At 42.8% G+C, this 22,330-nt stretch overlaps 1 protein-coding gene across 2 annotated transcripts in view; it reads right to left on the bottom strand.

Annotated features, from left to right (window-relative positions):
- Nucleotides 1–22,330, bottom strand: part of ADAMTS17 (ADAM metallopeptidase with thrombospondin type 1 motif 17) — a 171,448-nt gene that overhangs the window by 30,331 nt on the left and 118,787 nt on the right. For both annotated transcript variants that reach the window (XM_061446696.1, XM_061446697.1), the window contains 4 exons: nt 19,085–19,165; nt 13,456–13,613; nt 9,541–9,700; nt 7,466–7,601 (listed from right to left, as the gene is read on the bottom strand). In XM_061446696.1, the coding sequence (XP_061302680.1) occupies nt 7,466–7,601; nt 9,541–9,700; nt 13,456–13,613; nt 19,085–19,165 (535 nt within the window). The remainder of the gene's footprint in view (nt 1–7,465; nt 7,602–9,540; nt 9,701–13,455; nt 13,614–19,084; nt 19,166–22,330) is intronic.

Below are 22,330 nucleotides of genomic sequence, written 5' to 3'. Positions count from 1 at the left end.
TTTTGGGAATCAGTCATGTGGAGCTGACAGTCAGATGTTGTCTGCTCACAGCTATCAAACCGAGTTCGTGCTTGAATATGTAAAAGCAAGAGAACACTGTTTACAAATGGACTCATGACTGCCATGAAATACACACACTCTGCTATGTTATCTTTCTCTCCTTACACACTTCTAAAACTCTCCACCATACCCCTGCAATACTGACATACGGTGGAGATATGGGGTCAAAATAATCAGGTGAATCTTGACTTTTGGGAACAGGTTGTGCCACACCCAAGCATAGAAGGGGATTTTTTTGTTGGAAAAAAGTATAAGGAATCTAGTAGAATAATACAGCTGCTGATGTCGAAAGTAGGACTCCAAGACTAACATTCCTGTCTGATTGCCTTTATAAACAGTGCTCAGTAATTTTCCAGTACAGTAGTCATTCAGCTAACAGACTTGCCAACTTTCACTCACACAGGTTTCTTTTTAATTTGGTGATTATCATTTTGACAGCTTGGCTTTTTGTAATTTCCCACCAATTATAAGATGAGCCACAGGACAATGTTTTATAATTTACATGCACCTTTGGAAGACCTTTTAAACGGAAGACATTGTATTCTCCCTCCTCCCTACCCTAAATCAAGCAGATCACTCGCTTCCAGAGGACTCAGTGTGGCATGAGTAGATGTTCTTCTTGCTGGCAGCTCCATCACTACTCTAAGGCACCGAGTATCAGCACCCTCAGAGGCCTTTGGCAGTGAGTTACCCCTACCCTGATCCATGGCTAGTGTACTTCTGATAGTGCAACTGGTGTCCAGCTCCATTCCTTGCCTTTCAAAGAAAGTGGTGTCTTTTCCTCAGCTCACACCACAGCATGCAAACAGGGAAAAAAACATTACAGCAGGCAGTAGTAGGAATGAATTTCACAGTTACATATTTTGTTAGATTATCCTGCTAATCCTTCTTTGTAGTAAAGACTGCACTTGGCCTGAAGAGCCTCAAAACAGAGGCACAGATCACTTAACATTTTAAAACAAGGCAATGTTCAAAGAGAAGGCTGTTGAGTCAAACATTATAATGGGGAAAAATGTGATGTAAGTCAGCCTGGGTGTTTACAACAAAGCTAAGAAGCCTGTCTCATGACTCCATGTGAAAACTAATGCCAAATTGACTTCTGCTCTAGCAAGTCATCTTGAATTACTTGATTTAAATGCATTTACAAGGAGCAAATAAGCCCTCCTCATTCTGCTCTCTGTTCCCAAGCCTTCTTATATTCTCTGAAAGGTTGCTTCATTGAGTTGAGTTCCTGGATTTGCTTGAAAATATGTTTTTGTCTTTCAGTAGCTAACTACTGATTGATGGTTTCTGCACTTGAGGACCTTCCTACAACCTGGAATGCATGTCATTTTGTCTCCTAGCGGCTGGTGATAACCAGATCTGCCCACAGCAGGACATCAGCTCCCCACTCACAAAGGTGCCCAGAAGTCTCCCAGGCTTCCTGGTTAGCATTTGGCTTCTCCTCCTGCAAGACCTACCGGAGAATTGGAGCTACCGACCAGGATGGCTCCCTGAAGAGCAGCCACCAGGGCGCAGCATTGGCCGCTGGCTCCGCCGCCTGCAGCCACCGTGTCTTGCACAGGGTCCAGCACGGTCCTGGCAAATTCATTAAGCTCAAACTGATTCTAGAGATCCCAACTCCAGTTTTGGGAAATACTTCAAAATGAGCTCTTACGTGGTGCCTCCTTGGATCAGAGGGTGCTAACATTACTGTTTATGCCAGATTTCCAGGCTAAAATGATTTGAAACCTTCCTCATGGCTGTTCCTTCTTTTCCTTTTTTTTCATGTAGGCAAAACTCAAAGCACACCAAAAGAGATGTTTCTTAGGACAAGGCACAGATAAGGTTTTGAACTCGTTGCTACTGAACCTTATGGATGATAAACATTTGTACAGGTCCCAGAAGAGTCTGACCGCATTAATGAATGAACATACCCATTGGGAAGCATTGAATGTCTAGCTCGCCCCCTTCAGTTAACAGCACTCCCAGTACATCCTTCCAGTTCAGTATAGTTTCCATACAGCCCTGTAAGTAATCTGCTAACATTCTCAACGAGCTTTCCACCATACTCTTCCCCAAAAAAATTCTACTATTTGCAAGACTTTTCACCTTACAAAATAAATCCAAAACTGTTCTGCTCCCCATCTACCTGTGATGATAGCACAACTCAATGTGGTGCAAACAGAATGAGGGAGACTGTTTTCTGTACTCATGGACTGTTAAACAGAGCGCTGTGACAGGTACATGGGAGAGTCTAAAGGGAGAGGTGAACTCTCAGAGAGCAAGGGTCATGCAGATAAGCACCACAAGCTAAAGTCAGACCAGCAATCAAAGCAATGGGCACCAGCAACCATGGCACACCGAAGCACTATGCTTTGAGTGGTCACTAGCCTTTTGGGCAGGTTGGTGAGCTGCTGAGCCAGCTGAGGCCTTGGCTGACTCTAGTAACTGGCTTCATTTTTTGACTCAGTGGGTACCATTGGAGTACGTAAGCCCTTGGAAAGCACACTGTTGGATTCCAGTCCACAGATGGAGAAGTGAAAGGGGAATAGAAGAAAGAAAGACAGAAAGAAGTGATCCATGGAACCACAGAACTGACCTCAGCAGCATGCCAGTTTTTGGAGCAGATTTGAATGGAAACAATAATCAAAGACATAGTGGTAAATGGATGCAGCGTAGGTTTCCTCCAGGCAAAACTCACTGGCTGCATTCTGTGATTAAGATAACTGCTTTTCCAGACAAAGGAAACGTGGTAGATTTAATCTATTTGGTTATCAGTAACAAACTCCTTTTGTTTATTTAAGTTGGAGGAATTGGTGATATGCTGGGAAACATGGATATCAGTATGTAATTTCTATGGTAGGTGAGACCTGGCTTCAGTGTAGTGCTGAGATGGAGTATCAGGTCTGAAGGGAATCTAGGTTAGTTACCAGTGGACTTTCCGAAAGATCTGCCTTGCATTTGATCTAATTTAGTATGTTCATTAATGACCTTGGCACAAAAAGAAGGAAAAATAGGGAAAATGCTGACAATACAAAGTCTATACAACAGAGGATTAGGAGTCATCCAGGAAGAACTGAATAACCTTGAGTGCTGCAATAACAGAGATAGGATGAAAATTAATAGCATACTGTGCAAGGTTGTGTGCTTAGAGACTAATAACAAGCATTTCTGTGTTAAAGTAGGATTCCCATGTTGAAACAAATGAGGAGGAAAACATCTAGAATGACTGTAAGCCACAAATATGATGCAGTCATGAAAAAAGCAAAGCATATATCAAGAGAGTTACTGCCAATGAAGGCAGGAGATTACAAGTGCAAGGGTTAGACTGGAACGAGACTGGGATTCTCCACACAATTCTGGTCACCTGCGCACTAAAATGATGGATTTCAATAATGTAAATTAGAGCACCAGGAGGGAAGGTTACCAAGGGAATGAAATATTCATGTACAGTCTCTGATCCAATAAGGAGTTAAGGAAAAATAATGGATTTAGCCCAGCGAAATGATGGAAGGAGGAGATACAATGGTTTGCTGTATCACATGGCACTCAGCCCAAGGCAAAGAGCTAGGGGGAGAAACACTGTATAAGCAAAGGAACAGAGCTGATGCAAGAACAAATGGCTGAAAAATTACAGTGAAAAACTAAGGCTGGAAGGAAAAGATCTTGACCCACGTGAACAGCGAGGTCACAGCAGAGCCTTCCAGTGAGGGAAGGAGACTGGAGCTATATTGGTTTCTACATGCTGCTGGTATGCAAGTTAGCAGGAAACTAACCCTTGGACTCGGGAGATACTTTCAAGTCCCAAACAGTGAAAATAAGGGCTCAGGTCTCCTGTGGTTTTGTGTAGACGAAGGAAGGGATTTCTGGCTTTTATGCTGCTGTTAAGCATCTGTGTAGGAACACCACATATTCAGCAGGTCCCTGAAAGAACTCAACCTCTATTAAAATCTATTACAGCAAAAAGGAGGAAAATTAAGAGTGTTTGCATACAGGCCATTACAAGTCGAACAGTTGGGAAATTTCATGTGGTTTTGGTTCTTTTCCTGCATTAGAGGGGAGCAGTTTCATATTCATAGACTCAACCATGCATGTTGAAGTGTGTGGCCACTGGCCGACCTATGTTTTCAGTAATAACAGCTGATGTGATCTGTGATTTCTGAGTCTTGTGCCAACATGAGTGCTGGGTTTGCCTATATATTTGGGTTGGTGTTCAGTGTGCTGGAAACAACCCATACGCACCGCATGCAAGAATCCAGATTCCATCTGGTTACAGCAGGGTTTTGTAAAAAATATCTAAAGAGCTAGGCAAAGGATTAGAATAAAGAGGTGCTAATAGGGTGCAGTTGGGACAGGAAAGGAAGCTGTAAAGAATTTAATGGAAAAAGAGGGTCAAGGAACATAAAAAATAAAATAGGAAGAAAAAGAGGCATTTTTTTAAAAGGTGAAAGAGTAACAATAATAAAGAATGAAAGATTCTTTTCTTTTTGCCAGTTTCAACAAAACCTTTAAGAAAATTCTCTTCTCTGACGTTTAATTTTAAAACATGTCAGTGTATCCAAACCTTGTTTCAATCCTGCTTTGTGTTTTTCAGGTGCTAGGTTGCAGTTGCAGAGTTCTAATCTGCTCCTTGGCTTCATGAAACTACTGTCCCCTGCCCCACATTATTTGGCTCTCCCAAGAGGTGGCTGAAGTTCAAAGGGATATATAATTTGCAAAGCACTTTGGGATCGTGCTGGAAGAAAGACACTGTTATTAATATCATAACCTCTTTTTCTCAGTTCACTTTACATCTATAATGTGGGTTATTAGTTTTTATTTTTATGATAATCTCAACAGCAATAGCCTCCTCCTTTTCCTCCATTTACACATGATCTCACCCCATCCCAAAGAGTTTACAATCCAGATTATACATGGATTGAGAGAGGAAGCAAAGAGACAGGGTGGGATAGTGAATTGAAGTCTCACAGCACATCCACAAGAGAAACAGTGTCCTATGATCCAGATGGCCATTAAGACCCCTCTCTAAAGATAAATACTCTTAAGTTTTGAGTAAAAATGTAAATGTAGTTCAAACCTTACAAAACAGAGCAGGTTTACCGCAGAAAGGAAAGCACTGTTCCACCTTCTGAATTCAGGTAAAGGGCTTAGGGCTGAGTGGAAATGGGAAAGGACCTTATTGTAACAAGATGCTACAATAATTTTACTCAAAACCCTAAAACAAATTCAGGGTTCATAAAATAAGCATTGACATGGTGAAAGAGAATGGTTTCTTTAAGATGTTCTTGGTCAGAGAATATGCTAAGCATGCATTTCTAATATCTGGGTGGGCAAACGCAAGTGGAAATTTAAATTCTACAGAGGCACAGAGAATGTGCTTCTGAAAATGTTTCCACTTAAAAGCATGTTAAGTGTGAAAGTGTAGTCTACACGGAGGGAGTGAGGGAGTGTGGTCTATCAGATCATCAGCAAGGATTCTGTGGCCTTTCCGGGTACTAAGCATGTTTGGTGCTTGCTGTCAGCGCTCTGAGAGAAAAGAACCAATACTGTGCCAGTGCGAACTGCTCCCAGGGAAATTTGGGCTATAAATTGCCTGGTAACTCTGTACAGAAGAAAAGATACTTTGGAAGAACATTAAGGGCTGGGCCTGAAATCCCAAAGGAAGACAATCGGGATATAGGAACAGAGTATCCCTTTCTCAGGGGGTTTTGTGCGATTTAACCTAACCCACTGAAGAGGCAGCAATGTCACGCTGAAAAGTGTGCAACGAAGAGGAGACTTAACCAAGGGCTCAGGGTCAAGGAGATCCCATAGAGAAACAGCACTATGGGTCTTAGGGCTCTATCAGACCTGATAGCCAAGACTTCCCTTTGTTGCTCTCATCTAGCAGAGGCAGAAGCTGCAACCTTCTTCCAGAGCTTTAGATGTTGCTTTTTTTACCTCTACCACTTGGAACCCCTCCATATACCTGCCTGGGCTCACACCAGTCTCCTCTTGATGGCTTAACAAGGTCTGTAAGAAATATAGGGCAGGGCATAACCAAAAGCAGATCCTCCTTGTTTCTGTCTTTCTTAAAGAATGACATGCCAGAAATCCCAGCATCACTGAATTTAGGAAACTTCCTCATGGAAATGACAGTTGTTTCTTTGAAGTCACTGGGAGTTTGGTTGTCACACACCTAGAAGCACATGGGGTATCTCATCATACCTCTCAGTACCACTGAAAGCAGTATGGCCACAATATTGTATAGCAGCAACAATAGGCAATGCAGACAGAAAATCAAACCTGAAACAGCCTTATTGATGGATGACCTGACACTGGATTTCCCTGCTTCAAGGCACTGTAATCAGAGAGCAGGTCTGCACGTCTAATTAGAAGGAAGTGTGCTGTTTCTCATTGCCCCTATTGTTTCTGCCAGGAGGTAGCTTTGAAAGTACATTTCCCTGGCTTGTGTGATTATAGAAAGTGCAACAGCTAGCAGGTTGTTTTGAACATGCTTTTTTAGGTGCTGTTGAGCTTTGTCCTAAATTGATTTTATGTTCTAACTACTATCAAAAGTGGAGCTTCTACAATACTCCACAAAGCTAAGCATTACTGTGAAGCAAGAGTAAACTGAACAGATTAATTTGCCTTCCTGTATTTTATCATTTTGGTCAGAAATGTCTTGTTTTATACAACACAGATTAAAATCAATTCAGCTGCAAGTGCTTGCTGAAGCAAAAAGAGTTTTTATTGGGTTTTAGCACTTATTATTAGCTCTTTATTTGCTTCTATTCATGCAGAAAAGCACTCTTATTGAGCAAAGCATCTAAAACATGTTTCAGCCAAACTTCTTGACTTCAGCAAGATTCAGGTATGTTTCCAAAACCATGCAGGTCTTGCTAAACACTGTACAAACTTCACATGAAGAAGAGACACTGGTCACCTAGAGACTTCCAGTCTGAACTATGCTAATACAGACCAGGCAGGCAACACAGCAGATGAGCTAAAGTAGCTTAAAGGCTGTCAGTTGTTTGCAAGGGTTTTTGTGGCACTGTTTGACATCCATCAGGCCCTATTCTGCACTGAATAATAATAAAAAAGGTTAGATATCCAGTCACTGCTCTCCTGTCTAACTTTATACTGCAGGTTGCTCTTGTCACCCAAAAAGCAGCCAAGGGGAAAAGCAAGCCATTCCCAAACAATCCGTGAAGGCAGCCTGCATGGAATCTGGCCTTACTGGACACATATTAAATGGACTCTGAGGTAATGGAAGTCTGACCTGCTCAACGAAAGGAAATGAATATTACAGCTGGTCACTGTGGCTAACAATGTGTCCCGATACTTGTAGATATTTTCACCACATTCACCAGATGGAGGCTTTGGAAATGGGTGATTTGTGAAGGAAAAGGATATTGGGATTTATTATTGTTTAACTCCTTACCGTGACTGGCAGGGGTGTGTGTTACATTTCCTGACCTGGGGCTCGGGGCGATTCACTCGCTGGCAGTCACTGTCATTCACCAGTGTCATGGTCTTGTTAATGATTCGAGTACAGGATACAATGGTTTTCCTTTCACCTATAAGTCAAGTAAAAAACAGCTCTGAAAAAGGAAACCAGTGGGTCAGAACAAAATCAGGTCAAGTCAATAACCAAAATGCAGAGGCTAGAAGCTCCCTACTACCTCTGCAAGATTTAATCTACACAGATCTACCAACTCTGCAAGCAGTCCCATTTCCCAGTTCAGTCTTACCTTTGTACTGATTTTTACTTTATTTCTATTTCTTTTCAGAAAAAGCTACAAATCTTTCCCCAGTAATTGAGAAATTGGCTGCTTCACAGCGACAACAGGTTGGGCTTTCTTCTTCAAACATTTAATGTGGAAACAACCTCGAAAACAATTTGCTTTAATTTCTGGTTCCTCCTCCACATATAACTGTGCCCTGTAATCACCTAGGACAGATGTGCCAGCCATGTAAGCTGAAACCACACACCCATCCACCCCTCAGTGACTGATGATGACAGGACAGCTGCCTCTTGCTGCTCTCCCCTCAGGAAGAGTCAGGTTGAAAAGGAGTGACTGGGGTTCAAGAGTGATAAATTGCGTTTGTTTCTATTTCACAAAGTGGTGAAATTAAGCCACTGAAATAAATCATTTCTTAACCTCCAGATATACTGTTTAAGAAAACTGAAGTATCTCAGGAGTATTCAGCATTTCTCACATAAATTGTGTGTATCAGGAGTTTCATCAAGACACCTCACTGCGGCCCTCAGGGTTCAGCCGTCCACTGTGTGCCAATCACTACATGTGACAAGGAAAATGTCATAGATGCTCTTTTTAATCCCGAGTCTGCCTCAAATTGAGTTTATTCATGATCTGCAGCATCTCACAGACAAAATATAAGAGATAATTGCCATCCAAGCTACTACTGGGGGGTGCTGATTTGATTCAAATATGTGGCAGGCTTGCAGCACAAGTCAAAAGAGCTACAGATTTCCCTCTCACATGAGGATTTAATGCTCCATCCCTGGCAGTGCTCAAGGCCAGGCTGGACAGAGCCTTGGGTGACATGGTTTAGTGGGAGGTGTTCCTGCCCATGGCCTGGGGGTTGGAACTGGATGATCTTAAGGTCCTTTCCAACCCTCACTATTCTGTGATTCTGTAATGGCTCTAAGAAATTAGTTTTACTAAATGCATAAAAGTGTCCATTTTAAAATGAGTTCTATTTACAGAAAAAAATAGATCCAGAATTTCAGTACACTGAAGGCAGTGAGCCTGCAAATGTGAAGATGAGCACTCTTTGCTTCTGTCATATAAAATTCTATGATAAATAGTTGGGTCTGCTGGTAAAGAACGACTGGCCAGAATGCATGGAAATGATCCATTTTCCTCAGGGAAAAACCTACTCCTTCCAGCACTGAACCGCCAGTGGACAGTGGCTGACAAACCAGTCTCTGGTTTCACAGGCACCAATTCCCCCCAGGGTTTGAGCAAATCTGCCTCAGCACATCCTGGGGATCATCTGCAAGGTGTGATCTGCAGTGTGCTCACGTCCACCTCACACTAAGAGCATCTGATGCCATCTGCAGTTGTCACAGCAGCGCTGCCCCAGTTCCATCCCTGGGGAAGGAAGTGTCTTTCAGTGAACAAGCCTGAACACCTGTGGAAACTCTGCTCCAAGAATGTGACTGAGACTTGAGATATGGGGTTGCACACGGTGCCTTGAGCTATCCATGGAGCACTAATCCAGGTGCAGCTCCAGCCTATGGTAACGAGCCGACAAAGCAGCATCCCTGCCAAAATGCTGAGTGAAAATTAGCTGTGGGGATGTGGATGAGAGCTAGGAGAGCTGGTGAGAATGAGCTCTCTTTTGAGTTCATAATGGCAACATCCATACCCATGGCCAGTTTCCTTCATAGTTTGGCAACACTGTCCTTCTGCAGGCACCTCTCTAATGGCTGGTGACTGTAAACCCTGTCCAGCAAGTCCCATGAAGTTAGCAAAGACCCTTACTTACCTCCTCCACACTGCACACTGCACCCTTCCCATCCGCTGTGTGTCCAGATGTACAAAGAATCCTGTTGCTTTTCTGGCTCGCTTCTGTTTTCAGCAGTATAGTTTACAGGAATGGTGTATTCGTAATGAATTCCATAATTCTGGTCATGAAATAACAGCACCTGGTTCGGCAGGAAAAGAAAGGCTGTTACAACACACTGCGCACTGGGAAAGCCAACACACTGCAGAGACAGTACTGCTGGGAATGCTGTCTCAGGACAATGCTCTAAAATATAAGTACCTTGTGAAAGGCAATCAAATCTTTACCTAGACACCTGAAATCACAGCGATATTGGTAAAACAGGAGCAATGACTGCTTATGGTTTGTGAATATTTAAAACACTCCTGGGAATGTCTAAACCTGGAATTTTGCATAACTTTGTTTAAGCCTCTAATGTGATCAGCAGGCCACTGTCCGTAGTTTGAAGGTCTGAAAGAACAAGTTGATCCTTCTCAAAGCAAAACTAAGTCATGAAAAAGAAGTCATGCCTGTGGAGCAACATGGCCTTCAAAGTGAATGTGACTGTTCCTGCTGACAAGCTGTAGAAGCAGGATTTTATTGTCTCAGAAACCTGAGGATGACGAGGAAGAGCCATTCCATACAGCTGCTGGCAACATATATATACTCATACCCTGCACATTGCTAGAGGAAGGTGAAACTCGCTTCCAGCAGCAGGCCCATTATTTCCTGTGGAGTCACATGCGATGTCTCTAGTGTCACTACCCAAAAATTCACTGACTATTAACACACATAAGAACTAAGACAAATGCTTATTTTTTCACCACAGGCAGATGACAGTTCTGGTCCTCTTTTGATTTACATCTTGGGCTTCATTGGCTCTCACTTTCACTGGCTTGAGTCAGAAGTGACTAGAAGATACTCAGTGGTGTATGAGGTCCAGGGAATCTGAGTTAACACACTCTTAACAAACGCCATAGAAGTACTACTGTAATGCTGATGGTGCAGCTTTGGACTTACTACCCCATAATCTCAGCAGCACCAGACAGGTGAATTCTGCTGGCTCTTGTCACCTACTGAAAAAGGAGCAGCATCTTATCAAGTAAGATATTTTAAGCAGAGATATCATAGGTGAAGCAAGCAGTTGCCCAATTAACAAAAGCAAATCTGCAAATGCTGTTTTCTCCCAGCAATTACTGTTTCCCATTCAAAGCTGCAGAAATCACTCCTGTTTAACCAATCATCTCACTAAAGCTGTCATTTAACCAAAAAAAATTAACTGAAAGGTGTCCATCTTACAGCCACCGACATCCTGGAGGTCTGCGCTGTGAATACTGTGGGGCTACACAAGCTCAGCTCCCATGAGTTGCTCTGCACAGTGCATAACTCTGGAGAGAAAAGCATCTTCCAGACGATGAAGGGAACAATGACATGATTTTGCTTCAGCCACAGAGGCAGCCTGACTACCAGAACTGAATACCAAGGGTGAAACTAGGCAGTCGTCATTACAATTTCAAAGATGAATGGTTATTTTTTAAACAACGTTTGAAATGCCAGGCTGCCAGAGGTAGAGAACTCAAGTCCTGCTCTGGCTTTCTGTTAAGTGTATGAGATACAAACAGCTTCTTCTACAGAACTGATCTTTAGTCTTGACTAAAGCTTCTTTATGCCCTGTGAGTGTTTGGTTGTCCTCTGTTGCTGAGAGGAGGTCTAGCACAGGCCTAGTTACACAAACATTCATTTCTCCAAGAAATACACTTACAGCAACACACTTGGAGAAATGCCTCAAGTATTAAAAGCCAGGTCCTAAAAAGAAATCCTTATTATCTCAATATGGGTGCAAGACTAGTGTCTAAAAGGCCCATCTGAAACCAATTTCATGCAATTTCGTAGCCATATATAATTGGGGTGTGTATGTATGTGTGTATAATTGGTTTCAAATGCAGGTCACAATGGACTGACTGAAGCTTCTGGCTCTTTGTCAGTCCAGTGTATTCCACCACTGTTTGAACAACAGTTTTCTATTTAGAGGTAACTGGTAACCATTCTGCAGTTCTTGTGTTGAAAGAATGAAACCCACCACCCTGTATCAAGGAAAAGATTAATATCTGATTTGAAGAAAAGACTTCACATGTGCTTTGTTTATGACTGGCAGTGATTTTAAACCACATGCTTTTTTAATTGTCTGGTAACTTTTACTTTCCTCCTTTTTAATCATTTTGGGAAGGGAGGTGGGGAGAAGAAGGAAAATTTCCTCTGCTCTTATCTGCTGAAAATGCCAGTCTGTACCTGGAAAGGATACTCTTGGAGAACCTGATAATCACTACTTTCCTATGCTAATTACTTACTCCTTAATGAGGAGTAAATGGGTATTTCTTTAAAAACAAAGCTCTGCTGATGCTGAAGTTCACAAAATGCTGCTACCAGATTTCACTGCAGTACACCTCAACCAGGTATCACCCTGAAAGCTTCCAAGAGCTGGCAAAGGAACCCTGCACAGCATCTTCACAAATGGTACCTGTGCAACTCCTCTTTCTTACATGAGGTTAGGAAGACCCTGGCAGTACAAGGTACTTTGTCAGAGTCCTGGTTTCAGGAAGGAAGGCTTGTGTTAAGGCCAAAGTCAAGCAAAAGCTGATTTTGCTGCTGATGAAGAAGGCTCCTGTATACCCCTTTGTGTGGGCAGACCTTGAATTACATGGCCTTGAATTAATCTGGTCTGTACGTGAACCTGATAAACTCATTCATCTGTCTTGAGAAAGCAAAGACAGAATACCTCATGTTCCTATGCAGCATATTTTGACACAGAGAATAGTGCTGAAAAAGTGGAGTGTTATTATTTTTTATGTCTGTGTGAAAAGTTTGAACAACTTTTCAGCTTTTCAAATTGCTTCATGAAATGTTGCGCCACAAACACCAGCAAGCCCAAAATTCAGGTGAGGAACGGCCTTGACTTCTGATTTATAGCAGTGCTTATGGATAGCCTTCAGTGAACAAAACCAGCAAAATGTCACAGGCAAAAGAAAGCACACACAGAAAAATGTAGTTGGATTAAAAAATTGAGGATAAAAAATACAGGAAACAATGCATACATTAAAATATTATAGCAAGCAAAACTTGCTATAGGAATTATAAAGCTTTCTGCAGACCTTGAACTAATAACACATGTATGAGACAGGCATTATTACAACTATCTTACAGATAGAACATTAAGGTTATCACCAACATTAAGGGACAATCCCTTCACGCGTTAGTGTCAGGACTGGGACTACAACTCTGTTCTTCTCACCCCTGTGGACTTCTCGCTCATGTTCTCATATAGCAGCCATATGACTACTTATAAAATGACATGCCTGGTTAACAGAAGAACTATGTTGAGCATTAGGAAAAAGCTTTCAAGAACACCTTAAAATACATAAAACTGAAAAAACAACATAAAGGAAACAAGTAACTAAGCCACTACAGATGGTTAAAGTCACATGTATCATCTGTACATGCCAAATCTGCATCTCTGTTAGAGGAACAGTGTATTTAAATACAAAACACATTCTGGTATAAGCTGAGAAGATATTTCAGCAAATATCCTTTCACGTGTGAACAGGAATGTCCATGAACTAAAGAAGGTCCGTGGAAACCTACGTTCTCTGGAATGGCCTTATCACATTGTCTGCAACACATTAAATGAGCATCCTGTACTGGACATGACCTTACTGGGACACTGCATAGAAACACCATCATTTACTTTCATGCAGGGAGCTGGGTTTCTGCAGCCCTTGCAATGCTGCAGAAGAATGCAGAGGGAGGCACTGGAGCAAAAAACTAGTGAGGAAGCAAACAATCAAAATTGAACTTTTAGCTAGGATATAAACCCTTTACGTTGCATCACTTAAGAAACACAAACAAAGGATATAAAGTTACCATCAAGTGCAGTGGTATTTTAGTTGGTCCTTTGGCAGAGATTTTCTCCCACAGACCCCTTCGCACGTACCGGACAGTAGTGCCTGCGATCTGAAACTCACCAGGAAGCTCAATTTTCCAGTCGCTGTTAATGGATCTCTTACTGGAATCTTTTAAAGCTGGAATGAATCAAACACCAGGGAATGAAATGTAAGTGAATTTGTAATTACAATATAGACTACTGAGGTTCTGTCTCAGCCCACCTGAAGAATATTGAGAATAAAAGATACTTGGAGTAACATGTCCTTTCCTCCAGCATAACCTATTGCATCAGGATCATTGATATCCTTCAAACACTGGAAAACAACTCCAGCCATAAGGACATCACATTACTGTTGACTCGCCAGTGCATGCTGATTTAGGGATTTATGTTTCTGTGTCAGAACGGAAGCAGAGTTATCCAGATGTTGGTGTGATGCACTGAGGGAAAGCCCCAGGCCCCTTTGTGAAAATCCATGCACTGTGATCAAATTTGCCCTGACATCAGACAGACAGAATAGCTCAAGTGTTACTGGGCTTCCTTAATTCAAGGCTAACTGTGTCTTTTAGCTAAGCCTTTAACAAGATGTTTTCTTAACCTCCAGCATTTCATGCCTATTTTATTCTCTGCAGTAAAGAACACAACCTTGGCTTTCACTTAACTGAGTGCGTTGCAAGAAGATAAGAGGAGCTAATTTAAAGCCTTTTCAAGTTAATACAAAAATCTCCCATTGTCATCTCTTTGGATCAAGTCCTCACAGCACCCAAATCCTTCTACATATACTAATGCTATATGTAACTGCCTAACACACTTAACAGACAAGGAACTGGACTTCTTGTCAGGTACGTAACAACTTAACAGTTGGGTCTAATTTACCATGGGAGTGTTTGTAAAAATATTGGGCTATTCTACATAAACTTCCCTTTTATTCTTGTTGGCCATGTCTAACACCTTTTATATAGCTATTACCATGAAGGTTTCCTCAAGAAATGAGAGGCCAGCTCACCTCTTCCTCAAATGAAGTTTGAGAGGAAGGAAATCCCTGTTAGCTTTCTCTCTAGGGGTCTTCCTGAAAAGCTGTTCTATTTGGCTCAACAGGACAAGTGCCTGGCTCCACCGATCCCAGAGGTTCTGGTGCAGGTAAGAGGAGATACCTGAAGTGATTCCAGCACAGGGCACCATCTCACAGTGGAAACCTATTTTTAGCCTATTCCATATACAGTGCACAGACATGTGCCCAGGCACCTGGAAACCCCTATGTTGTTAAAACAGTCCCTAGCATATTTTATGGCCCAGGTCAACTTGAATCCTGCTTAAAAACTCCTAGCATGGGTCAGGATCCAGAACTATCAAGGATATCTTCTCAATAAGCAGTATGCAGACAGCCCCCTTCACTGGGGGCTGACAGCTCATACGCAAGACGCCCCAAACTATTCTATGATTCTACGATCTGTGTGTGCCATTCTGAGGATCTGCATCCTGGGGAGTTACTGGAGAAAGGTGGAATATCTTTCCATCATACTGCACACAACTTTCCTGACAGCTCTCACGGCTCCATTAGAGGATCCAAAATCAGGGTGAAGGGAAACCGCACGTATGGTTTCCCATGTAGGATTGGGATGTATGTGAGGGAATGGTTTTCTTAGGGAAGCTCTCTTTGGCACATAGACAAAGGGTATGATGATGTCCTGGTATTTGCACGCTACCACAATATAACTCTGTCTGTGCCTTACTTCTCTTCCTGCTTTGTTCCTCCATCTACAAAGTACCCTCTGCAAACTCCAGACAAAAATCCTGAAGTAGGATTGCTTTCCTCTGCCAGAGCCTCGTGGCTTCCAGGCAGATCAAAGCAGCCATCACACTGGCCTTGAGAAGCTGTGAACATGACTAATCAAAGCTGTGGATGAGATAAAACTATCTCCATGCAGTATGGCTGACGAGTAAAGATAGCAGGGCACATGCTCAAAACAACATACAAGAGCTTGAATGACTGAATCTATGCTTTGGTTCCAGCTCATCATCAAAGGAAGACGGCTCACTGATGAAAAAGAAAATGTTTAATCTTTGTGGACCTCTTTTCTGGGTAAGGTTTGATTTTGATTGCCAGAGGCACTGCTCCCTTAGTGACTGAGGAGACAGAGAGTTTGGAAACAGCTCCTTGAGGATTGCAGGGACTGCACTAGCAGCTCAGCAAAGTATTTGGGCCAAAGTATTTTTGCCACTGTTGGTCTTCATTGCACACAGGTGTCCCATCAGTAGGGAACAATGCTGCAGCTATAAAACCTTCATGTCTCTTAGAGTATTGCTCTTTCTCCAGTGGCTTCTGTGACACACCGAGAATAAACAAAGCACACAACAAAGAACACTTGCCCAACCTCCCTGAGAGCTCAGTGGCCAGAACTTGTCTGACTGTGGTGGAAAAGCCCAAACAGGAAAGCTGTTACGAGCCCTTTTTGCCAAGCAGCCTTCACTGATTTAAGCTGGTACCCACAGGATTCATTCTGCTTTGGACAGCCAGCTGCAGCAATCCTGGGACCCTGCATCTCAAACAGGGTAGGGAAGCACAGCTCTTTCTGTTCCCCCCATTGTGGGTACATTTAGATAGTAGTAAGAATCCACTGTTACAGCTCTAATATGTTTCTGGCTCAAAGTTGCACAGTAGAAGAAGCGAAAGGAACCCCAGCAACAACCCATAACTTCTTTTTTTCTTGTTGGCAGGAAGACAGGAACTGACCAATCTGCTTCTAAACCTGGCACCTACTCAGATCTTTATTTCCACCTTGGGTCCCTCCAGCTTACTTCCCAGCCTGTGGACACAAACTGCAGAGGCATTTCCTGTTCAAGGTGGTTTTCAAGCATTAAAGCCAGCCAAGGCAGCCAGCGTGGGTTGCCTGTAGGTGGAGGGAAATTCTTCAGGCACTGCTCCCAGCACATGGAATAATGATTTCCAATTATGCTGGGCTCGTTTCCAAAGTGTGGTACCTGGTTCTGAGTGGAAACAGGACCTGACTGGACTCAACTTTGTCAGTGTAATTGAAATAGAAAATCCTTCTATATTCTGACCTAGATTTACAATGCATTATGAGGCCTATCAGAGTGATTGGAGTTTGTTTTCTTAGTCATCTTTTTCATCCTATTGGAACACTTCTGCTGGTATTTTTTCAGCTTAGGTTAGCAAGACATTGGGTATCTTTTCTTTGTGTCCAGTGTCCCTTGAAAGCGAAAACTCTGAAAAGCTTGAAGATGTTCTCCTGGCTCCTGAACATGACCCAGAATGCTCAAAGCTTTAAAATAGCCACGTTTTTATCTATCTTTATGTGATGCACACAGGGCTAAGTACTGCTCTCAAATACACACAGTCTTAATCGTCAGTGGGGAAATACCTGCTTTAGTAAAGGTTGTGTGGTCACAACGAAAGGCAGTTGCTAGCTCCATGTATCACTCACAGTGTGGTAGCTACCTGCCAAGACCAAGTCCTGAACAAAGACCCTGTGCAAATCCCACCAAGAGAAACAAAAAGGCTGCTTCCAGAAGGCAGAGTATTTGTAAAACCCAAGGAAACACTGGTTCTCATTGTTCCACCAGTGCTTTGCTATGTCAAACATCTTACGTGTAGGCGTATTCCTCTCCCAGCAAGTTGGCTGCAGCAATAGTGGAAGTACTAGCAGTAGTGATACGTGCTTCCTACCAAGAAGTGGCACAAATGCCAATGCTTTTGACCTAAAGGCAGCTGAATGACATAATTTGCCCTCTTTTTTCCCCTCTGATGATTTGCTCTCTGTTTTTCCCCCGAATCTGGAATGAAAGACAGAGAACAAAAACATCTTTCCCAGTGAGCTTGCCAACTGCGGTAGCATCCCAAGACAGAAAACAAATAGCACTAGACCTGAAATCCTAAGGCACAATCACTATGTAAATATTCTCAGCGGCATCCTATATCCCAGGACTGGATATTAACATCGCTTTTGGCTGCACACATGGAGGATTATAAGCAACAGACGTAGAAATCAGAAATCAAGGGTCCTAGTCTGACTCTGCTACTTATTCCCTGCATATGCATGAGCAAGTTGCAACACCTCCATTTCCTCTTCTGCAAAACAGAGAGCAACTAGCTTCTTAATCTTCCCAGTTCTTACCACAGGCTTGATGTATCTCTGGAGGCAATTTCATTTTTCAGAGTGCTTTTCTAGCCTAAAACCTTGAGATTTTGGATAAATAAGGTCTTTGCTCTGAGAAGCTCACTTTGAGAGAACCAGAACATGCACAAGTGAAAGCAACATCTAATAATTCCTGGGCTAAGGGACAGCTGGAATATGCATCTGCTCCAAACCACTGCAATGAGAATATCAGCACATGGAAGGGCTGAAACACTGTTTGATATGGAAGGACAAAAATAATGTGTTAATACGCTCATCAACAGCAAGAACAGCTGAGGTTTGACAATGCAGGGACCTATAAGCTGCAAAAGTTCACTGAGCAAAGGAGGAAGTTTGGGATTTTCTCTTATCATTTTGTTTTCCCATATAGCATAAAGAACTTGAGAGACAGAATTTCCCCATTTATGTGTGGCCATGCAGCTCTGAGTGTGCAAAGGATGTTTCAATGTGCTGGGTGTTCTTTTGGGCCTTGGACAATTTTCCTTCAACTCCCTCCTCTGCCACAGGCATCTTGCGTGAATGCAGGGCAATGGGGCATCAGCATTCCTGTGACTCGGTCTCCCTAGAAGTAGATGGGAGCTAAAGCCCTTCATGTACTGCACAGTAATGGCACAAAAAGAAAACACCCCTAACACTGGAGAGAAGAGGCAGATCACCAGACGGACAGATGTGTGGTGTAACTGGCTAGTTGCATTTTACAAATGTCCTTCGAACCTTTAATCTAAGTGATGAGTAACTGGACAAGAAATTTGCAGACAGACTCTGCCCTACAACAACCTCACATACAAATATGACCCATCACTCATGTCTAGAACTTTGTTTCCAACAGGGAAAAGAGGAAGCCTGTTCCCCTCAAAAGGAATGCAGAAGTAGATAATGAGAAGAGGATTAAACATGTTGTTTGGCCTGAGAAAATCGGGACAAGTGGACTGGGGGCCGCAGCTAGCCCATCTCAGAGTGCAGGATCAGGTCTTGGGTACAGCATCAAGTGAAAACCTGCCACTGCAGGAAATAGTGCAGGTGACCTCATGGTTAGGTTATTGAGGGCTATCAGCTGTCCTGTCCTGCCTTTGCTTCAGTCTGAGTTGGGCACCTTCCTATCTATATCTCTGTCATTCCTTTCTCTAAATGCACTTTCTCTAAATCCCTCCCAAAGTTGTGTGCTCCTGGCAGTTATGTTCAACTCAGTTCCAAGTTCTGTTCAGGAACACTTCTGTCTACATAGAAGTATTCCCTGGTCCTTCCAAGTTGCATGGGGCCTGTAAATGTCACACACTATCACATCATGAAACCAAGCCATGAAAGCAGAGGGAGACTGCAACAAGAATGAAATCAACAGCCACTTCCTGGCAACAACAAGCCTATCATCTTATAGGTCACTTAGCGAAGGGTCATTTTGACAGAAAACAGAGCTGAGATTTGAAGGAAAACATTTGGGTTTTTGTCTTTTTACCCAGAAAGCTGTGAGCAGGTTTATCCTCAACCACTCTGATCCGCCGGGCACCTGCAGGGATCACAGCTGCTTCGATGTAACCTATGGCAACAAAAGAGCAGATGGATGAGAACACGCCACAGGCAGCCAGAGGCATCAATCACTCAGTATCTCACCGTGAAAAAACAACTCCAGCCCAAGTTGGGGAATGGGTGGGAAACACTTCAAATGAGATCCCTGCATTGGCAGCCAAGTTTCACTGCTGTGACATGCATGGTTATGACTAACATTTCAGTCTGAGAGGAGAGAGAGAAATGCACGTGTGCTGCTTAATTGTGACTTGAGGCTTCGGCTTAATTAGATTTGCTCCCTTTGGATCACCCTGGCTCTCCTGCAGTACTGACAGGGATGCATGAGGACTGCTCCTGAGCTGATGCAAAGTGTCACGGTCAGGAGCAACACTGCACAGCACAGAACAGACACCTGGGATCTGAAATGAAGTTGCCAACAGATACTCTGCTTTCCCAGAAAAACCCTGCTTGGGGTTATGATCGATATCTGAAAGGACTCATTTCCACAAAACATTTTGATGATGTTAAAACTAAACAGCAGGAGTCAGTGGAACAAATGGGGGGAAAAGGAGTTTTCACACTTCAGCCTTCTGTACAGAAATTCTGGAGGATATAATGGTAATGGTCTCCATGCATCAGGATGCTAAAGTAGAATTCCACAGCTCAGATTTGATGTAACAACAGAAATGAAAGTTCCTTAAGGACTGACCACCAGTCCCTCTAAACACTGCCAGCAGATGCACATGGCACATGAGACCATCCCAGCATGGGACCTGTAGGAAAGGTTTCAACAGCATCCCATCATATTTTTATAGAATTCTCTTGGGTTTTATCTTTCTGAAACTGTCTTGGCCCTTTCATGCTTCCCTCAACCACCAGCAATGTCATGCTATTATACCACTTTTGACTAACAGAATAACAGTAAGAATAATTAGGAGCTACAAGGAAACGCAGCCTATTTTTCCCCCTTCATGGAGCCATGTGGAGTTACAGACTTGTTCCATGGGGTGGAAGTGGTGCCTCTAAACTAGGAAGCTGAGGAACATTAGAGCCCATTTCAAAGGTCTGGGAGCCACACAGAGTTTTTCCGCTGGCTTCATTGGGCTCTGAATCAGGCCCCTGTGAATGACACTAATCTCATCACAACCATTACTTGATTTCTTCTAATTGGCCACCCAGTTTACTTTGCAGTGTATAACTTGGCACCTCTTTTAGGTTATTGCTCTCCTCTTTCTTTTATTTTAAGTAGCTTATCCTCTATGTTCCCTCATCCCTCTTTTTGCTTTAAAGGCTCTGTGAAACTCCTCTGTGTCAGCCCTGCCTTTATGGAAATGGTGGGCAATCTAGAGCAATGGGTTGTAGAAATGCTGGCATGAAGAACACTGACCCCTCTTCACTCAGCCATGTTTTTCCCCGATCATTGTATGTGAATGACAGATTCCTCCTTACTTCTCCTTTACTCAGGATATTTCAGAAACAGTCAGTCATCCCTTGCAGGAGAAACAGAAAGAGGGACAGCAGAGCTGCAAACCATGCCTGTGTACAGAAGCCAGAGCAGCAGCTCTCCCATTTGCTCTTACAGAGTGGGGAAAATCATTACTTTTTAGAGTAAATTTTCCTAAAGCCAATACTGAAACTTGTTATGAAATTAAAGCAGGAGTTGGATTTTATTCTAGACATTGCCAGGAGTTGTTTTTTCATCAGCTGAGATACCAAATTACAATCAAATCAGTGTTTCAGAAGTCAAAAATCCTCACTGCACCCCATGCATCTCTAAACCCAATTGACAGTTATCACCAGACAGGAGCACCCAGAAAAGATGTGATTAATGACAGTCCATCATGGAGAAACAGGCCCCGTGACACACCTGAACACTCTGTTAGGAAGCCAGTTTAAAACATGCCCAAGTTTCAGGTAATGTAATGTACCTCCTGGGGAAATATTTACTTATTTAGTTTTTAAATCACACGCCAGATACAAATGGCCAGAGTTGAATCATGCAGGGGCTGGATACAAAGTTATATTGAATTTAGTGGAAAGCCAGTTACTAACTTCAGTGAACTTTGGATCCGTCCCCTGCCCTAGCAGCAGCCAGGAGTGTGTCACACTGCTTTAGAGGTGAGCAAACTGTGGAGCTGTGCTCGAGGTTCAGCTAGTGCCATAAATACACTTTCATTTCATCACTGTGCCATGAGAGAAACACCACGTGGAAAAGTTGACTTTTATGTCACTATTTACAATAGTAAATAGTGCAGTGTAAGCTATTAATAGAGTATTAGTTTTGGAGAGTGTTTAGTTTGGATTTACACCAGATTTTTCTCCTCATGTAATTTCTAATCCTGATTAATGGCTTGGGGTGGGGGGGGCGGAGGGTTGGATTCACAGCTCCTGAATAAGGAGAAGCATACTGTGCTAACTCACTGTGATCCTGTGGCACAAACCTGACTGCTGACCTTCAGTCTTCTGTTAGCGAACCACTTTGCAGTTGTGTGGATCTGACCTGTCCTGTCAGAGATGCAGAATTCTTGGGCATGTCCCACTGGGAGCATCTTGACACTCTCATTTGTTATTTCCAGCAATATTTTGTGAGGTAGTGGTCAAATCCCATTGCAAACAAACTAGGTATCATCCATGCAAATTTGCCACAGGTACAAACTCAGATCGCCACCACTGCTCCAGTCTGGTCCTTAGAGCTAATGTGAGGCTTCTAGTCACAGAATATTCCTGATCTTTGAGATAAGTGCACCAGAAAACACCTCCATTGTTTTCCAGGCACATTTTATTCAGCAAACTGTAACTGCAGATTCACAGAAAGATTATCAAGTGTCAGCCAGCAAGACCAAAAAACAAGTCTCAGAGTTGGCCCTGAGTCAAGGACTCTCAAGGATCTGTTGGGTCTTAGGATAATTGTCTGCAATGCAGGGGGTTGCAAGGTTGGGCTTAAAGTTCTGCTTTAAATGAGGAACTGGCTAAAGACTGATGAGATTTGGCAACTATCAGGCAGTATTTCTAGTAATTTCACCCATAAATCAGGCTGTTAAGATGAAGCTTTGAAAGTACAACAGGAGAACTTCATTATTTGATAATTTATAGTGTTGTATGTAGTATACTCTACCTTGGGAACAGTTACTTTGGCACGCACCAATCTTTCTGGATAATCTGCATTACATCAGTGTCTCAGGAATGTAAGACTGTG

The sequence above is a fragment of the Pezoporus flaviventris genome, unplaced genomic scaffold (assembly GCF_033815535.1).
Source record: "Pezoporus flaviventris isolate CSIRO_AGI_PZ_B2104156 unplaced genomic scaffold, CSIRO_AGI_Pfla_v1 ptg000006l, whole genome shotgun sequence".
NCBI classification, from domain to species: domain Eukaryota; kingdom Metazoa; phylum Chordata; class Aves; order Psittaciformes; family Psittacidae; genus Pezoporus; species Pezoporus flaviventris.
Note: the sequence above shows the minus strand (reverse complement) of the source record. Positions and strands in the feature narration are given on the sequence as shown.